General features: G+C 44.3%; 1 protein-coding gene across 3 annotated transcripts in view; it reads right to left on the minus strand.

The window, feature by feature from the left end:
* Nucleotides 1-921: 921 nt before the first annotated feature.
* ELOVL6 (ELOVL fatty acid elongase 6) overlaps nucleotides 922-19,979 on the minus strand; it is a 79,842-nt gene continuing 60,784 nt past the window's right edge. For all 3 annotated transcript variants that reach the window (XM_045537483.1, XM_045537482.1, XM_045537481.1), the window contains 3 exons: nucleotides 17,133-17,264; nucleotides 7,586-7,737; nucleotides 922-3,340 (listed from right to left, as the gene is read on the minus strand). In XM_045537483.1, coding sequence (XP_045393439.1) covers nucleotides 2,916-3,340; nucleotides 7,586-7,737; nucleotides 17,133-17,264 — 709 coding nt within the window. In that variant the 3' untranslated portion in view covers nucleotides 922-2,915. The remainder of the gene's footprint in view (nucleotides 3,341-7,585; nucleotides 7,738-17,132; nucleotides 17,265-19,979) is intronic.

The raw sequence follows: 19,979 nt of genomic DNA on the forward strand, positions 1-19,979 counted from the left end.
TTCCACCATAATGGGATTGGAATGCAGTGGAGAATCTTCAATAGAAGGATAATCTATTGCAGCATAGTGGGGCAGCTACACAATCTCGTCTGCCCAAGTTTCTCTGGAATGTTAGTCGATAGCAAGAGTATTTTTTGTGGCAGTCAATTCTCTGGTAGGCTTCAGATTTGTCATGGGCTAGTGATCCAGCCTCCTATCTTGCTATATAATTAAAAGCAGCTAAGCTGGGATGTTAAAAAAACAGTGTACGGAACCTGTAATACCAGAATTTTTTAAATATGTGGCTTTTCTCCTTCCACGATAAACATTGGCAATGCCTGTAGATATAGCTAATTTAAAAACTATTTATTAGACATCCAACCTGTAAACAAAAACCCTAAATTATCTTACAAGTGAACACAAACATGAACCTAATACCAAGATGAAAGTGCTTTGGAAGCATCCTTTAGAGTCTTTTTAAGGTCTATGCTCATGTTTTTATTCTAACCTGCATTAAAGGATCTATGATAAATTACTGAATTAAATAATTAAGCAACGAGATGAGCCTCTAATGGGTCCTTCAATTAAACTCAAGTTAACTGTTATGTGACCTTTTCCTCATTTTAATTATGTATTTTCTGTTATGAGGGGGAAAAGGCTTATTGCACGGTATCACTTATCTGCAAAGCTCAAAATAACATTATTTGCATCCTAAGAATCTATTAGTCGTTCTAGCAGGACCTAGCTTTTTTCAGCTCATGTCAGTTTTTACCCAAATAATAAATAATACATTCCTCCAATACTTGTGTGTCATCTATGAACGAAATTCAAGGCGTCATAGACTATTTGCAATAATTTAACACAAACGTTAACATCTCCCCTCCCCGGTTATTCCAGTCATGATGTGGTTTCCACAAGATTCTCCGTTCATTTTTCCAGCCATTCACACAGAATGGAATAAAACTTTATTCTTTTTTTTTTTTCAATTCGACACAGAAATGAGATGCTGGAAAAAGCTCTTGCCATCTCTTGACGGAAAAGCAGAGCAGCTGTTTCGTGAATGACAGCACACTTTAAAGCTAAAACAATATAAAAATAATTTGAAAAAAAATCCCTTTTACTGTACACGCTCAAATAAAGCAAGAAAGATAAAACAATGGTTTCTTTTTTCTGCTAGCCAGAAAATGTTTCTAGTCATTTGGGATCTGAAGTTCGGTGTACCCCACATCTGTGTGCGTGTATGTGTGCATAATCTATGCTTGTAGAATAGCCCCTAACCTTTCATCTAGTTTGCCTAATCATTAAGCTACTTAACCAATTATAATAGTAATACTATGATGTCACATTGAACAACTTTACAAGAGTTGCTCCTTTGAAATACTAGGAACATTGACACGTTTATTTGGCTTGCAAAGGACTGAAATATCACAGATGATATGACCTAGCTTTTTTTTGTTTTTTTTAAAAGAATATGGCTCTTAATAAATTGATCTTTGAGTTCCAGAGCGATAAAGTCCCTTTTACAAAAAATTTCTGAAGCTGATTTGAAGCAGGATGGATAGCTTCTGATTGGGCTAAAGGAAGTATGACAAGTATTTTATGTCATTTAAAATTTGGGGGGGGTGGGGTAAATCTATGGGGGGGGGCCTTAATTGTCAACTGTCTTCAGCCAAACTTGCCAGGAGTGTTTGGTGAAGTACCGCCACGCGGCCAGCAGGGGGCACTGTAGACACCCCTGCTCAGCACAGTGTCAGGAAAGAGTCCTGCAGAATTTCTCTTTGAAAGTCACAAAAATATAGAAAATAGACTGTCCCACAGGGTTTCTTTTGGAAAGTCAGGGGCCTATGTGAAGTCCCATAGGGAGGGGTGTCCGTGTCATCTACGGCCGGCTCACCTGTCGCCCCAGCTTCCCTCTCCTGGCTCAGCAGGGGTACCTGGCTGGGCCTTTTTCGGGGAGTTACAGAATCCATCTGCAAATCGTCTGGTTGCATTTTTTTTTTTTTTTCCTTTAAATCTTTCTGATTCTGTACTTACTCTGCTGTTCAAAAGCCTGCGGGCAACTGAACAAAAGGATCATTCTTCCTATCTGGTTTTAAGACTAGAAATCACAGTTCTGCTGTCAGAAGTGCCCTGGGGTGGAGCTGTCCCCACTGGAACCCGGGCTGCAATGTGTCCGTCCTCCCAGGAGGACCCTCGGGAGAGTCCTGGTGCCCCCGTTTGCTTTTGGCAAACTCACTAGCCTGCAGCTATGCAGTGAATATTCATCTTTTTTTTTTTTTTTTTTGAGCCGAATGTAATTGTTTACATCTGTTTTCACAAGGGACGATTAAGATATCTTTTCTCATGGGGCTACAACAACTCACCTTTCTTAAAAAAAGGCCTTAATTTCTGCAAAAGCCTTATTGTTCTAGACACACCCCCTGTATCTCTTTCATGTTTACCTTTTCTGTTGGCTGCAGTTGGGTGTTGGTAAAGATCGGAAAGGATTGTGTGTGTGTGTGTGTGTGTGTGTGTGTGTGCGCTCGTATTTTTAAATAAAATTCTTTCCTCCTTAGAGAAATATGACACTCAGTAAAGACATCTTTTGCTAGCGTGCTAACACCCTTAGCTGGCCTTCCGGTACTCTCTCTCTGCCTCTGGTTCCCGTTTGCTCTCCTTTGTCCTAGAGGGGACAGATTAAGAGGGGATGTGGCCTTCCAGCAGCGGTGTTTTGAGATGGAAGTGCATTCAGTGAGTCCTCACCCGGAAAGGATCATAAACTTACTGGGTTAAATCAACCTAATTATCCCTAAGCTGCCTTGGGTTTGTGTCTGCTCCTATGATTTTTGTTTTGTTTTAGCTGCACCATATGTGATTCCTTGTGCCATTTTCTTTTGTCTGTTATTTTTTTTTTTTCTTGATGACCCTGAGCTATGGCTTCCTCCTCAGTTCCAACACTATTCAGCCTTCGCTGTCTTCCTCATCTTGCCGATGTAGGCCTCAAAGAAGAAATGGCAGAAGAGCACAAGGTAGCTGAGGTACATGAGGGAGGACCAGAAGATGTTGTGAAAGTGAGAGTGGCACTGGTCATGCTGCATCCAGTAGAAGACCAGGTAGTTAATGACACAGCCCATCAGCATCTGAGTGATCTGGGACAAGGTGATGAACATGGCGAACTTCCGGGAGACACGGAAACCCGCCGCCCGCAAGGCGTAGTACGAGTACATCACGGAGTGCACGCTGTAGTTCATGGTCATGAACCAGCCTCCCCCGGCAACCATGTCCTTGTAGGAGTACCAGGAGTACAGGAGCACGGTGATGTGGTGGTACCAGTGCAGGAAGATGAGCTTCTGCTTCCTTAGAATGATGAATATCGTATCTCCTGAAAGATAAAGAAGGGAAAGAACGTTCATGAGCCCCTTGGACCACACCATGATGCTCATGGAGACTTTTGCAGGGGGGGGGGGCAGGCGTCTTGAGCCAGCACTGGACGGTTAGACGGACCGGATCCAAACCCAGCACTGGCATCTACTAGCTCCGTGACCTTGGCCAAGTTACTCATCCTCAGCATTTTCTAGTTTCCTCATCTACACAATGGGGATAAGGAATCACAGTGACTCGGAATTATCTGAGGATTCAGCAGGATGATCAACATGCCCCTTTCACACGTGGTAGGCAAGTAACAGATGTCTGGGTATTTTACAATACACAAAAATCCTACTCCTTACTGATCTGGAAGGGACACGAACAACGAGGCTGCCCGATCCCCAACTCAACCGTACATTTTAGGAAATACCACGGGGTGGGGGGGGATGAGTCCCAGGGTGACTTGTCTCACTCAGATCCTTTAGGAATCAAAAGAAACAGACTGGAACTCAGGTCCCCAGCGAAGAGCTCTCAGGCCTCTCCAGAATAGCAAAACCATGGTTTTTTTTCTTCGGCATACGATAAAAGGTACCGTGCTCCTTGAACACATCTCTCTGCGAGCTCCCTTAAAATGATGAAACCTTGCCCAACAGCAGTGACAAAAGCAAAATTGAAACAAAAGGCGAAGACAGAAGAAAGGGGAACAAAAGCCATCTCCCGTACACCTCTGCTGACGAGGGTGATACAAGAACTGGAAGGTCCTTCTTCTGAAATTTAATGAAGCACAAAGGGAACTAGGACGTATCCCTGTCTTGTCCCTCACATACTTGATGGATGGCCCAAAACACACGGCACTGGGCGAGGTCCCAAAATGCTGGGCCGTGGAGAGACCGCTGAGGTCCTAATGGCTGTGGTGGGGAGGACACAGGGGATGCTTTGCTCCGTTCATCAGCAGGGATGACTTTATTTCCCTCCTGAATTGCTAAACATTATCACTTCGTATTTGTTCAGAGCAGGAATGGAAAAGTTGCCATATTTCCGAACCGATTATAAAGTTTCCACCGAAGTCCTCTCTTGCGAGATGCCCCACGTTTACTATGTCTATCAATGTCAGGCAGGTTGATTGTGACCGACCGTGACGGCAAATCTCACGTGCCTACTTTAAGGGACAAAAGTGATGTCAGGAAAGCCGGGGTCTACTTCTTACTGTGAAAGGGCTTTTTCTATGTGCCTGTCCCAGGCCTGCTATTGCTATGCCTCCCTTCTGTCTGCGGACTGTGACGTAGACAGGGACCCCAGCCTTTGTTCACAGTGGCAATAAGGCAGATGCCCAAGAATTGTAGGGTAAAAGCAAATTTAGTCGTTCGTAATTGAGAAGATGCTTTTCATTGAGTCTCCTGGTGTTAACTAAAATGTAAATCCCATGCAATATGCAAACACATTGCCGCAAATGTTACTTACCATAAAGTGATAAGCATTTCATCTTCTCCAATTCTTTAGATTTAATTTAACTCCATCATCATTTTTATATCAAAATTTTATTGTCTAAAGAATGGCTAAGACAGACCCTATGAGAATGGGCTCGCGTGGAAGGGACCACGGAACCTACGGATCTGGAGTTGAGAATTGCGTTGTGCTTTTCCTGTCTGCAGGCTGGTGTGTGTGTGGGGGGTCCCAGGCTCGATCTGAGAGACAGTAGATGTTTCTAGTTATTTGGGGGAGGGGAGGAGGGTGAGGAGTAAAGATGCGTCATGAAATCTCGGTAACAAAATTAATTTGAGGGAGGCCGAGGCAGGAGGATTGTTTGGGCTCAGGAGTTTAAGACCAACCTGAGCAAAAGTGAGACACCCGGTCTCTACTAAACATAGAGGACAAATTAGCTGGTATTGCGGTGTGTGGTGCGTGTGTGTAGTCCCAGCTACTCAGGAGGCTGAGGCAGGAGGATCGCTTGAGCCCAGGAGTTGGAGGTTGCTGTGAGCGAGGCTGACGCCAGGGCACCCTAGCCCGGGCAACAGAGTGAGACTCTGTCTCAAAAAAAAAAAAAAGTCATGCTAAGTCATAGTACTTAAAGGTTTCCAGAAATAAATGTACACTATCCTAGGGACTGTGTATTTGATGTTGCGCAACCAACCTTTCTTGGTCAACGTCCAGTTGGCGTCATGGAAATGAATCTGCTCAATTATAAGCAATGGGTCTTTTGCCTCTTGAATGTTTCTATCATGTCACCTATTTTAGCTGCTTTCTGGTTCATGTTCTCTTTACCTCGACCTCTCCAAACTTTGGTTCAGCTATTATCAGTCAGGAGCCAGCTTGCAGCAGGGCAGGGTGTTGCTGGCACCTAAGTGTCCCTCCTGAGCTAGCCCTTCCCCCACCCCCAAACCTGGAAGGCACAGACAGATTGCTTTCCTGTGATGGGGAAATTGCTCAGCATTTGCAAATCCCCAGGGTACTCTCGGCCACAGAGAGGCACAGAAAGCCTGCTCCGTGTGCGTGTGGTTTGTCACAGAAGGCCGGGTCCCTCTTCGCAGAGCTAGCTGGAGTGCTGCTGAGTCAGGGTTTCGAACACAATGACATGCTCAACTGAGCAAGGACCTGGGCTCAGAACAGATGTTTCCAAGTTTTAACAAAACCGAATCTCAGCAGGTTTTAATATCACGCAAACAGAAGGTGCTCAAAGATTTGGCACACGCAGCGGGTCGGTGGCTCTCTTGCTCTCCAGTTGCTCTAATAAATTGTAACCCTGTCATTCACTGAAACGAGCTCAAGCTTTTCTTGGTAGTGAGGGTTTAAGTGAAGGAGCTAGTGTTGAAACGGGGACAGGGGGTCAACTGGGGAAGATGCAAAAGTTCTGGAAATCGATGATGCGATCGTTGCACAACAATGTGAATATTACATATCTTCTGTCACAATTTAAAAACAGAATTTGGCTGGACGCGGTGGCTCACGCCTGTCATCCCAGCACTCTGGGAGGCCGAGGTGGGAGGATCGCTCGAGGTCAGGAGTTCGAGACCAGCCTGAGCAAGAGCGAGACCCCGTCTCTACTAAAAACAGAAAGAAATTAGCTGGACAGCTGAAAATATATATAGAAAAAATTAGCCAGGCATGGTGGCGCGTGCCTGTAGTCCCAGCTACTCGGGAGGCTGAGGCAGGAGGATCGTTTGAGCCCAGGAGTTGGAGGTTGCTGTGAGCGAGGCTGACACCACGGCACTCTAGCCCGGGCAACAGAGCGAGACTCTGTCTCAAAAAAAAAATAAAAAAAAAAATAAAATAAAATAATAAAAACAATTTAATGAAAACTGCAGGCATGTGGGTTTTGGGGAGAAAATACATTTTCAGTACTGAATGTGGAAGAACTGTTCTTTTTTCTCATGAGATCTTTTCCCTTTGATGCTCACGAGGCAGAACTTGGGACCTAAAAATAAGAAAAGTTCTAAATAATCCAAAGGGATAAATTTTTCTTAATTGCATCGTTGCCACAAGGTTTGCTAACTGCAAAAAAACTGGGAAAGAATGTAAACCTCCAAAATGCATGGTAAAAAGGCATCCAAGCAAACACGGTCACTATAAATAGGTACCAGGGGCTGGAGTGGCTGTCTTAGAGACATTTGTCCTGACATCCGGATGTTCTGACTCAGCAGTTTACCCCTGAAAGGCCATTGTCCAGGGAGCTCCAGAAGAGTTGAAGGATGGTATTTCTTATTTCAAAATTTTTTTAAAAAGGTACTCAGAACATAAATGACCTCTATCAAGGATCTGAAAGTACATGGAGAACTTGTGTCACTAATTAGCGTCATTGAAGAACTATGTCAAGACGAGGGTATCATTTTCCCGACTCTTCAGCCCACTGTCAGGACTTCAATCCCGTACTGTAACTGTGAAGGGAGGAATAATTGGGTCATCTACAAACTACTACTACAAGTTAGTGTCGGGAATGAGGCCTCCCGCTAGGAGTTCGAGACCAGCCTGAGCAAGAGCGAGACCCCTGTCTCTACTAAAAATAGAAAGAAATTAGCTGGACAACCAAAAATACATAGAAAATGAACTTTTGTACCCCCATACTAAGCTGAAATAAAAATAAAGACAGAAAGAAAGAAAGAAAAAGTGGAAGTCAGTTGATAGCTCAAACTCACTCATTATTAAGTTTCCTGCAACAAACAAAATAGGACCTTCAGATGATTTGCTTCTTTGTTCACTCAATAAAAATTGCGGACATGTCGCTGCGAAGAGAGGGGCAGGAAACGGAAGGAGAGGAGACACTCACCTAGTTCGGGTGCCTTGCTTAGCACAAATGCATAAGCCCAGAACTTGCTGACCGGTCCAATGTAAAAACCCTGGTCACAGACTGACTGCTTCAGGCCTTTGGTCATCAAAATGTACACCATGTAAGCACCAGTTCGAAGAGCACCGAATATACTTTATAACAAAAAGAGAAAAAGAAACAGTGTTTGAGAACATAATTTCATTTTTGACATTAACCATACCGAGAAGACTGGTTGGCCATTGGCAGGAAATGGGTATAGGAGAAGAATTTGCATTCAGCTGGAGTCGGCTGCACTCTCGGAACTACCTCAGTCCTGTTCTGTGTCTGATTAGTCTCCAAGTCCCCCTGGCTCTATTCCTTGAAAATCCATTTAGCTCTTTACCCTAACTCTTCCTTTAACCTCCGGACTGGCCTTTATCACCCTAGGCCTCCTTGGGGACAAGGCCAACTCAGAGGATGACAAAGTAGTTCCTCAAAATGTGACTGAGCTGCTGAATTAACTAATTTTTCAGTGACCCTATCTCAAGACCTCTTGTTCTCGAGATTAAAAAATGTTCCTTATTGCATAAGCCATTCGGAGTTTTGCTTTCTATGACTTGCTGCCCAAAGCATTCTGCAAGACACAACACACAAGATCTGATTTTCAGTAGACTTGTAAACACTCGTTAACATTGGGTGCCGAAGCTCCCTCTGTAGCTATACGATGAATCTACAGTCATGGATACTGCGGGTGAGTTCCTTACTGCAGCAGTTACCTGCTTTTCATAATGGGGGGGGGGAGGTGGCAATGACTCTGCACAAGCCAAAAGCAAGGAAACATATAGATGACACACTCTCAAAATCGATCACCCTCTGCTCATTAGCCCCAGATCCATGATTCTGCTGAACAACTGAGCGTATTTCATAAAGCATCCCCTTCCCTGCTGACTCTAGCCCACCACAGCCAGAAATCACACAGCCTAGAACTTTCCTTGACTACTATACTTGCTGCCAGATGGTGGGCCCCAAACGTGATCAGAGTAGATCCAAAGAAAATCCTTTGGAAATCAATCACTTTCCTTTCATCCTCCTGGGTCTGGAAATCATTGTAGTTCATTCCCAATGTCTGTGGTATCCACACAACTTAATGTCTTATTTCAAGTGGTGAAAATTTACCTGCCTGGTTTTAGATTCTGGGGTGAAGAAAGTCAGTAAGCTAATTCTGGCGAGTGGGGGGCGGGGCGGGGAACACCTGGAGGGCTTCAAGAGGAAGTGGCATTAGGATTCAGGGCAAACAGGGATTCACAAATTGGGAGGGTTAGGGTGTGGGGAGGTCATTTTAAGGCACTGAAGGTTTTGGTGTCACGGTGACCTGCAATACTGCTGACGACAAGTGCACAGCACATATTATTGTCCCATATCTGGACAGGAGCCTCATGCCCTAAGCTCTGAACAATACGGCTGACTCAGAGCAGGGGACAGTAGTCCCTTTCAGGGACACCGTCAGTACCACCCATTGGGCCCATGTGTCTGTGGGCAAAGGCACATTGTTGGGATGTGACAATGCTGCTGGGGGGAGCAGTGGTGGGCGGGGGGCGGGGTGACTGTCATTTGTGGAAAGCCACCAGCTCCACCCCAAGGCCCATTTCAGCCACAGAGCACTGTGGCATCAGGTGGCTTTTAGGATAACAGTGTCACACGGCGACACTTTTCCAAAATATCCTTTAAGGTGAGGAGGCATCTTTTCCTCCCTAAGTGACATCACCCCCAGGGACAGCATGACACAGCAGGCCAGCTCCCGGCAGACATGCCTAATCAATCCCCGCACTCCTCCTGGCCAGGCCTGGACACTTCTTCCTCTGAAATTAGGATACTAATATCTAATGTGCAAATTAGTTCTATGAATTTTATAATAAAGCAATATAAGTATTTAGTTAGCACCAAGCCTGAGATGTGTGTGTGTGTGTGTGTGTGTGTGTGTGTGTGTGTGTGTGTGTACACACATACATATAGGTGCTCAATAAAAGTTTTTATTATATTCTTTATTTTTATTATTATTTTTTTTGAGACAGAGTCTCACTCTGTTGCCCAGGCTAGAGTGTCGTGGCATCAGCCTAGCTCACAGCAACCTCAACCTCCTGGGCTCAAGCAATCCTCCTGCCTCAGCCTCCCAAGTAGCTGGGACTACAGGCATGTGTCACCATGCCCGGCTAATTTTTTCTATATATATTTTTAGTTGTCCAGCTAATTTCTTTCTATTTTTAGTAGAGACGGGGTCTCGCTCTTGCTCAGGCTGGCCTCGAACTCCGGACCTTGAGCGATCCTCCCGCCTCGGCCTCCCAGATTTTATTGTATTCTTAATCTATTACTATTTGTGTTATTTTTATTGCTGTTTGACTTTGTCTATCGCTCAGTGTTGAAAAATCATCTTTCTTTCTCTCCTCTCATTCTATCGGGTAAGAGAGGTTGTGGTTCATTTTCCCTACTTGGGAAGTTGATTTACAGGGTTTTCAGTTCGATGATTTGACTGTTCGTATTATTCCTATTGCTACGAGAACTTCCACTTGTATATTTTTTTCCCCAGCAATGCTGAGATCGTTCTCGGTGGGTTGACAGGGCCGAGGCTCCCATGTGACGTGCCGGCCGGAGCCCAGGGTCAGGGAGCCCTTTGGTGCCGGAGCGTCCTGGTGAGGTCCCCAGCTCTTACATCCTGAGCTCAACTGCTCCCGCCACAAAAGTTGGTCATGTGCCAACTTTTCACAATGGCAGTGACAACGTGAGCCAGCAAATTCACAAGAGGATATGAAATAAGCATTTTCCATAGAATGTCTTGAAGGAGAGGCTGTCGATTTCAGAAAACATCTGGTTCATGGGAAATGTACCTTTCGATCAGAGGATGGAAGATTATTCTAAATCTAGAGGCTCAAACAGGCTAAGATGAGAATCTGGGCCACTGTGTTTGAGGAAGGTGGATGACTGCCACACCCCATGCCTTTCCCCCCTATGAGGTCACACCCGTATCATTTTCTTTTTTTAAATGTCATTTTTCTTGGCCGGGCGCGGTGGCTCACACCTGTAATCCCAGCACTCTGGGAGGCCGAGGCAGGAGGATCGCTCGAGGTCAGGAGTTCAAGACCAGCCTGAGCAAGAGCGAGACCCCGTCTCTACTAAAAATAGAAATGATTTGGACAGCTAAAAATCTATATAGAAAAAATTAGCCGGGCATGGTGGCGCATGCCTGTAGCCCCAGCTACTCGGGAGGCTGAGGCAGGAGGATCGCTTGAGCCCAAGAGTTGGAGGTTGCTGTGAGCGAGGCTGACACCATGGCACTCTAGCCCGGGCAACAGAGCGAGACTCTGTCTCAAAAAAAAAAAAAAAAAGTTTTATTTTGAGATACGGGGATTTCATCTCCTTCAGACCATGGGTCCCCCCCACCCCATCAGGGCCAGAGGCCCCTGCCTGCTGCCCCCCAACTCTCAGACCAGAGGATGCAAGCTTCAGTTCTGGCATCGTCTTTCCCATTTAAAGGGGTTCATTGACCTGCTAGATCATGAAACTTGATTTCTCAGCCCAACTTCATGGGGCACCATTATCGCTGTTCTATCCAGGCGCAGAGAGGGCAGGGGACACGTCCAGGGTCTCATCGTTGCTAGGCAGCAGACTCTTCTGTCTGTGGCTCAGTGCTTTGCCCTTCACCTGAGAGCTGACCCTGAGAACTCCCCACCAGGCTTTCCTTTAGGATTGTGGTTCTCAACCTCGCTGGAAATCCAGCATCCAGGACCCATCTCACAATGATTGGCTCACAATCTTGGACCCGGGACACCTGCAGGTCCCAGCTCTGGATTATGGGCACCCTGGAGACCTCACTCTGCAAGATGCTTTCCTGCCTGTCCTTCCCCTTCCACCCCCGCCATGAACTTGGCAATGAAGCTGCCCGGGTGACTGATGGAGTTGCCTATCTGTGCATTACTGCTGTCCCAGTTGAGGATCCTTCTCCCTGAATTTTAACCCCAAGAGTTCTGTTGCATTTTACAAAAGTAATGTCTTCTGCGGGGTGTGCTTTCGTCCATTGCCTTGTCCTTGTCACTCAACTACTAATGAGACGCTATCCACTGCGTTCCTCTGGAGGCTTGCCCAAGCCCAAGAATATTTGACTTCCAGCTCTACATGGAAACAATAATGTGCTGGTTTCTAGACTTTTCTAATGGAAACAAAGAGATAAAGGACTGCCATTAGTGACGTCAATTAAGTATGATAAAAAAAATTAAAATGAGAGTTCTATGAGCTAAAAAGAACCTGAAATAAATGTGGACACACAGTCAAGATTAATGTTAATGACAAAAATTCACTCGCATCACAAAAGTGGTGAGTCATCTTTCTACAGAAAATTGTGTTCCTTTGAGAAAATCACTAATCTCTGTTGGAAAGATTACCTCTTTTGTAATATTATCAGATTACTAGGACAGTGATGATTTCAGTGCCAAGATTAATAGCATTGCGCCATAGTCTCATAGTCTTAACTAGGTTTCATAGCCTCGTGCGGAAAGCAAACTTTTTTTCCCTGAAGGATGATGAAGGAAAATTGCATCAGAGAGTATTTGCATCACGACAGATAACATTATGTGGACCGTGTCTTCCCTCTACCCAGGAAGAGGGAAAAGAAAAGGAGGAAGAACAGAAGGAGAAAAAGGTCATTCTGATCCTCAGTTTTCCACATTCTCAAAATGCCCTTTACAATGCCAGCTGGAAACTTCTGTGAATCCACGTTGTGACTCCAAGGAAAGGAAGGAAACAATTGCAAAGGAAAATAAAACAAACAAACCAAAATCTCGGGATTCCCCAACTCCTCGTGCAAAAGCGAAGGCCGAGTCTGCAGGCTGAGTCACGCAACACACACTCCCCTTTCCAAATGAACAGCTGTGACTAACACAGCCATCAGCCGGATCCCCAGGGAACCGGGGAAGGTAAAATGCCTCCCATAAACAAAGACATGGATATTATAGCTTTAGGTCTGCAGGCTAAGTCTCGCTCTCAAAACAAAAGTCTGTTCTGTACCACATGGATAATTTCTGATTGCAAGTTCATCTTCCCGGGTGAGCTAACAAGATCAATCATTCCTCCACCTACTAAGAGACTCCACGATCCATTCTTCCTCTACCCCCTTTTTCTCTGCAAACCTTCACCTTATCTTACGTGCAATGTCGCCAAGCGTTGAGGGGTGGTGCCCACACGGGTCACCCTTTCAAATGTGCCACGCGGACGGCAGCTGGCAGTCACCACGTTGCAGAGCTCATCTGCTCCTGCCAGAGAAATCCCAGGAGAAAAGCTAGCGGCAGATTCAGAAACTCCCATCTTAAAATCTAGAAGCATCTCTTAGGGGAAAAAAAAAAAAATCTAGATGCTGGCCTGGCTACTTGGATATCTAAGAATCTCCAAACGGCCTCCTCTGAACTCCATTTCAGGAACTTCCTTTTGCTCAAAGGTAGCCTGAAATCTTTCATTCTGCTGCCCTTCAAAGCCCTGCTCAAAGCCTTGTAGAGTCCCGTACAACGAGGCCACAAGCACTCAAAGCCCCAGTGTCATCCAAAAATGATGCTACGTTTAATTCAAGAAGAAATATTCCCTCTGTGGTCTGAATTTGCAAGAGTTAGGGACATGCTGAAACCCTCCAGCCTCTTCTGCTTATTTCTGCCCGTTTCTTTCTTCCTCGCAATTTGTTTTTAAGCTCAACCTGTTAGACTGTAATGACACAATTCTGCTAACTGTCAAGATGAGGCATGCATGTGTACCTTTATCTCTTAGTAAGAAACCACATCCTTCTGTCCGCACCCCGGACGGCTGCCAGGGTTGGCCGGTGACCAGTGCTCTGTTCGCCTTCCTTCCCACAGAGACAGTTTTTTCTTAACCCTCAAGGTAGAAAAAGCTTAAGATGTCACTGAGTGTGCTTTCACAAGTCTTGGGGGTTAGAGTCTGAACATAACCCCGGGCCTCTGGGTTCTGGTGGCTAATACAAACGCATTGGCTATCTGTGAGCTTCTACAGTTGGGATTATGAGTGTGGGCTTTGGAAATGCAAACAAAGGTTTCCAAAAGTCTGGGACCTTGCTATTTCTTTGTCACAGACTGCCCCCCCCCCCAGGCTACTGAATTTTCCCAAGGCCTCATCATGCATAGTGGAACTCTCCAGGCTTCTGTGAAGTTCCTCAGAGGAGAAGGGCTTTTTCTCATGTCATTAAATGTGAGCATTGAGGACCAAGGGACATTCCCTCCACCTCCTCCTCTGGCTCCACGGCCAGGCTGGCAGAGAGGATGAGCCCTTGTCACTTGAGGGCTTCCCTCTCGGCTGCAGGCCAAGCTAGTTTGCATCTGAAGTTTGAGAGGGGAAATAAAAAGATACAGCCTAGACCACCGCTAGGGTTTGTATCTACCTCACTTGCTGGCCTTCTCCTTTATCCTTGCTGTGTCTTTCCCCCATAATCCACGGCCCTTCTACATTTTAGGGTATCATTTAAGATCAAAACATCAGGCCGGGCATGGTGGCTCACGCCTGTAGTCCCAGCTACTCGGGAGGCTGAGGCGGGAGGATCGCTTGAGCCCAGGAGTTCGAGAACAGCCTGAGCAAGAGCGAGACCCCATCTCTACTAAAAAAGAATATAGAAAGAAATTATCTGGACAGCTAAAAATCTATATAGAAAAAATTAGCCAGGCATGGTGGTGCATGCCTGTAGTCCCAGCTACTCGGGAGGCTGAGGCAGGAGGATCGCTTGAGCCCAGGAGTTTGAGGTTGCTGTGAGTGAGGCTGATGCCACGGCACTCTAGCCTGGGCAACAGAGTGAGACTCTGTCTCAAAAAAAAAAAAAAAAGGAACATACCCATCTCATAAAATGGGACCATCTTATAATAGGTTTTTCTTTGTAGATCTGCTGTGAGGCTGAGTAAGGTAGCAGAGATTAAGCACCTGGCACAAACCACCTCAATTAGTTATTAGGTTTGGGGATTTAGAGGAAAACCTATAAAACTGTTTCTCTTTTCTCAACAGAGGGAGCCTGTTTATTCTAAATCAGGGTATTTTTTTTTTTTTTATAAATTTTGGGGAGATAGAGTTTTTAGAACAATAAAAATATCTCATTCAATATTGAGAGCTTCTTCCTGTCTCTCTTACATGCACATATACCCGGACCCAGAGGCTTTGATGAATTAGCTAAAAGTTACAAGGACGCCCGATGTAAATCCTCAACTCTGCATTACTGTGGCACTCTAGGAGTGGACGCGTCTGGGTTTCCTCTTTCATTTATGTTCTGTAAGTTTTATCAGACGCTTCTCTATTTTGCATTCCATCAGTCAAAGCAAACACATCACTTCCAAGGAAATTACTCCTTTAGAAATAATTTTCATAAAAATCAGTTATGGCCGGGCGCGGTGGCTCACACCTGTAATCCCAGCACTCTGGGAGGCCGAGGCGGGAGGATCGCTCGAGGTCAGGAGTTCGAGACCAGCCTGAGCAAGAGTGAGACCCCGTCTCTACTAAAAATAGAAAGAAATTATCTGGACAGCTAAAAATATATATAGAAAAATTAGCCGGGCATGGTGGCGCATGCCTGTAGTCCCAGCTACTCGGGAGGCTGAGGCAGGAGGATCGCTTGAGCCCAGGAGTTTGAGGTTGCTGTGAGCGAGGCTGATGCCACGGCACTCTAGCCTGGGCAACAGAGCAAGACTCTGTCTCCAAAAAAAAAAAAAAAATCAGTTACTATTCTTGCGCCTTGACTCATGTTTTTTCACTACTACAAGACCAGAGTCATCTGAACAGCCTGAAAACTTGGCAGCTTTGACAGGTAATTATTCTCACTTTTGGACTCAGAGCCAATACAGGATACAAAATCCAGAAGGTGCCCAAGCCCAGCTGTCTCTGACGCCCATCCTAATTCTGCAAAAATACTTGAATGAGTTTCTTAGTGTGTACCCCCCATCAATGTCACGGCAGACAGACTGGACTTTACCTTGTTCGTATAGTAACTTAAACCACATCTACCTTTTTAGATCAAAGGTGACCTTGACTCTCAGTTTGGAAACTTCCAGGCCCTTCAGTCATTCCCACTCAAAGATGTTGGAGGAGCTGTGTGTGGAGTCTGTTTTCCACAAAGCCAAGCACAAGCCACTCATCGGGGTGTTGTAGCTTGTGCATTCTATGGGATTCAAAATAAGAATAAAGACCAGTTCTACCAAAGAGCTGGACACAGGGGCCAGAGTGAAAACATGAGGAATTACTCAGGCAGCCCCCTTCTCTAAGGGGGATATGCTCCGAGACCCCCAGGAGATGTCTGAAGCTGAAGCCAGTACCCAAACCTGATTGTCCCCAACTGGAACCCATTTCTGTTCGTGGCTTCCACCCACAAATTGAGTGTCTTTCCCGTCTTAACTAAGCACTTATTCCGCACTGTGACTGTAACTTTTGCCGTTTGAGGTACAACAGCAAAACTAGCATAAATTTTTTTTCTTCTTTACAATTTCACAGATAGAAGAAACATTCTCACCATAGATCTTAATGACCTCAGCATATGATTTTTTTTTTCTTTCCTTATTATGTTAAGAACTTTCACCTTTTCCCTGTATAGCCTCTCTTGGGCATATCCAAATTGCCGCCATTGCTACGTTTGCACTTTGGGGACATTGTTAAGTAAAATATAGGTAACTGGATCACAAGCATGGTGCTACAGTAACTGAATCGGCTATTACCCAACTAACTCGCACGGATCTACTGAACAAAGGTGTGATTCACGTCCTCAGTAGGACGGAGCAAGAGATTTCATCAGGCTACTCAGAACGGCTTGCAATTTAAAACTTAGAAATTGATCATTTCTGGAATTTTCCATTGCCTATTTTTGGACTTGCAGATGATCTTGGGTGACTGAAACCCTCCGTTTCAGCTGAGAGGTAGAACAGTTCATATATAATACGAAAGATGCAAATGAATAATCATTCATAAATATAAAAATAGTTTTGTGTTTTCTGGTGTATCTCCATCTGCTTCTTCTACCCCCAACGCCTACTTTATAGACTTGCCGGTTGGCAAGCAAAACACGGACTGCACAGTGCCATCGTGAGAGCTCTAGGTAAATTCTGGCACCTGCCTAGACACCAGCTGCGTGCTAATTAATTAGTCTTATGATTGCCTAGATCACCAAACGATACAAAGACTGGAAATGCTCCTTGAAGCTTCTGGAGGAATCTGTCTGCGTGCTGGAGGACAGATGCCACAGGGGGAGACCTGGCTTTGTCCCGACAGCCTGAATGCAAAGGAACAACTGGCTATATCAACACATGCCCGTTGCAAGGGAGTGGAGTGTACTTCTGGGGCTGCAAAAGCAAAAACATTCTCTGTTCTAGAATCATCTCCAAGATGGGTGGAGTGAAGGTTTTGTCTCTGAACGTGGCTTCCTCTTACGTCTTCAACAGAGTCGATAATCCAAAATTACCAGCTAGAAAATGAAACGTTCAAGTGTCGTTTTCTTTCTGCAAGTCTGATGAAATGCATGCATGTGACGAGGAACATGATAAAAAACAAAACCTACCTGAAGACAGCAAGCGTCAGCGACCAGAGCACTAATGGCTTCCTCAGTTCAAACTTCGCCCGTTTGTTCATTAAGTGTCGGCCACCAAATATGAAGGCAGCGTACAAAGCACAAAACAGGAAGGATTTTTTCCTAGAAGCAAACAAACAAACAAAATTGTGTGAAATAAAAAATTAATAAGCAATGTATTCTGATGCACTGAGAAACGTCAGCTTTTGCACCGGTTTCCCTCTTTGCTAGCACTGAAAACATTTTTATCTTGGGAACGTGCATGCTTTTCCCTGCAGACAGAGGTTGGTCCGCTTGGCAACATGGTGCTATGTTGAAACCTGCCTTGACAAAGCCAGGTCGCCCCGGAGTTTAACCAACATATTACGGCTCATGTCAGGGTAGGAATATTTTATTTTTGAGCTCTAGGACTAAAAACTTCAACAACATAGCATTGAGGTGAAAAAGTAATCTTTTCCCTGAAAGAATTAATTGTATGCTTTCAAGTTTGTTGAAACTTTATTCGTTGGAAATATATAAGCAATATAAAGTAGATTATCTATAGTAGAATCTCCAGGTCCCTAAAAGTCTGCTAGTTTAGCAAGTATTAATATTAAACAGAGGCCGGGCGCGGTGGCTCACGCCTGTAATCCTAGCACTCTGGGAGGCCGAGGAGGGAGGATTGCTCGAGGTCAGGAGTTTGAGATCAGCCTGAGCAAGAACAAGACCCCATCTCTACTAAAAATAGATAGAAAGAAATTATCTGGCCAACTAAAAATCTATATAGAAAAAATTAGCTGGGCATGGTGGCGCATGCCTGTAGTCCCAGCTACTCGGGAGGCTGAGGCAGGAGGATGGCTTGAGCCCAGGAGTTTGAGGTTGCTGTGAGCGAGGCTGACGCCACGGCACTCACTCTAGCCCGGGCAACAAAGCGAGACTGTCTCAAAAAAAAAAAAAAAAAAATTAAATAGAAGTAAACTGATAATGCACATCTCCCCCTTAAAAAAAAAAAAAAAACAACTCAGCAAGCTTCTAGAGAACTATGATTCAGTAGACAGCAATAGAGGCCTTGTACATAATTTAAACATTTGAGCATACCTCGTGAGAAAGCAACGTTTCGCTTAAAATGAGTATTAGCCACTCATAGATCAATAGGGAAAGGGTGGAAAATAAGTTACAAGACGTAATACCAAAAGCAGAATGTGTTAACCTAAAGAGTACTATTTGAAAAATGCTTCATATTTTTCCCCCAACTGCTGAACACGTACTGCTGACTCATAAGGGATCTTATTCTATCTGCACAAGCAACATTCTTGCTTAAATGAATGCAAGTGACCTACTTGGAGAATACCACCAAATCGAGCAATAATTCCAGAAATCAGCCTATAAATAAATGTTGAATAGATCACTTCCACTGAGGTTTGCAAACTCCTCTCTTGGACACCCAACATCTGGCACACAGTAGGTGCTTAATAAATATTTGTTGAATGAATAGGGTCTTGTCCTGTCAAATTTTCTGATGGGAGAAAATAACTACACATCTGTGTACAGTTGATGTTCACCAAACACTAACAGTGAACGAACAGTTAGTGAACATTGAAAGGAAGTTGTAACTTTCCTGGTGATAAATACATTAATAATAACCAGAGAATACAATATTGAAAACAAGTATATTTTCTCCCTTCAGAAGGACAAAGTATTTCTATACTCCAAAGAGAAGTGGAAAAGTGAAACAACTTTATGGAAACTTTAACTATTGAACCTTTCGGAAAGAAAGCACTTTGGACATGTATATTTATTTATTCATATCGCTTTATTTCTCCTCCGAATTTCGCAAGGGCATGGAATTAAATTACTTAACAATCAGAATTACTCTTTCTATTTATGCACAGGTAAGCAATGACTTGCTAAAAACAATTCTATCAAGTTAATGCAGTCAATACTAATAGGAAATAGTACATATTCTTTTTTTTTACATTATAAAAGTAGTAAGTGACTATAATCACAGCATTAGAATTTGTAGTGATTCCTATGGGTTGACATCATGCTGAAAAACTTTACTATTTATTCCTCCTGATCCCCTCATGGTACAGGTAAAGTATTATCTTTATTTTAAAAATAAAGAAACACAGCCTTAGAGATTAAGTAGTCTCGGATCTCCCTGCTCTCTTGTGGTAAACTTTCAGGAGAAAAAGAGGAGTACTTGATATGTTATCTTACAGGCATTTAAGAAAAAATAGAAAAATTATCGAAGTGTGGTGGCGCATGCCTGTAGTCCCAGCCATTTGGGAGGCTGAGGCAGGAGGATCGCTTGAGCCCAGGAATTTGAGGTTGCTGTGAGTGAGGCTGGTGCCACGGTACTCTAGCCAGAGAGACAGAGCAAGACCCTGTCTTAACAAAAAAAAAAAAAAAAAGAAAGAAAGAAATCTTTAAGCCCGCCTATTATACATGAATATTGTGTAATGTGTTTAAAAGTGAAAAAAAAATGAACAATCTCTCCACTTTCACATTCCAACTGTCCCAATTCCTGGACCTGGAACGCTTTCATCCAGACCCCCTCTTTGGCTCCTTAAGAACACAAATTAACTATAATAAACCACTGAAAACGCTTCCTTATCATTCCTTATCCTCATTTCTCTTGACCAATATAATTCAGATTTTGGTGACGGTGGGATTAACATTATTACTTGCAATTATGAATCAACCAAGTTAAATAAATGCCTTCACACAAGTCTATCATGCCAGCCATTAAGAGCAGAGTCATGTGCCTTAAGAACCAAGAAAAGAATAAAAATCTTCCCTGTGTGTTTGCAAAGCTCTCTTTACTATCCATCAAGGCAGCAGCCAAGGCAACCAAGT

The sequence above is a fragment of the Lemur catta genome, chromosome 26 (assembly GCF_020740605.2).
Source record: "Lemur catta isolate mLemCat1 chromosome 26, mLemCat1.pri, whole genome shotgun sequence".
Classification (NCBI taxonomy): Eukaryota; Metazoa; Chordata; class Mammalia; order Primates; family Lemuridae; genus Lemur; species Lemur catta.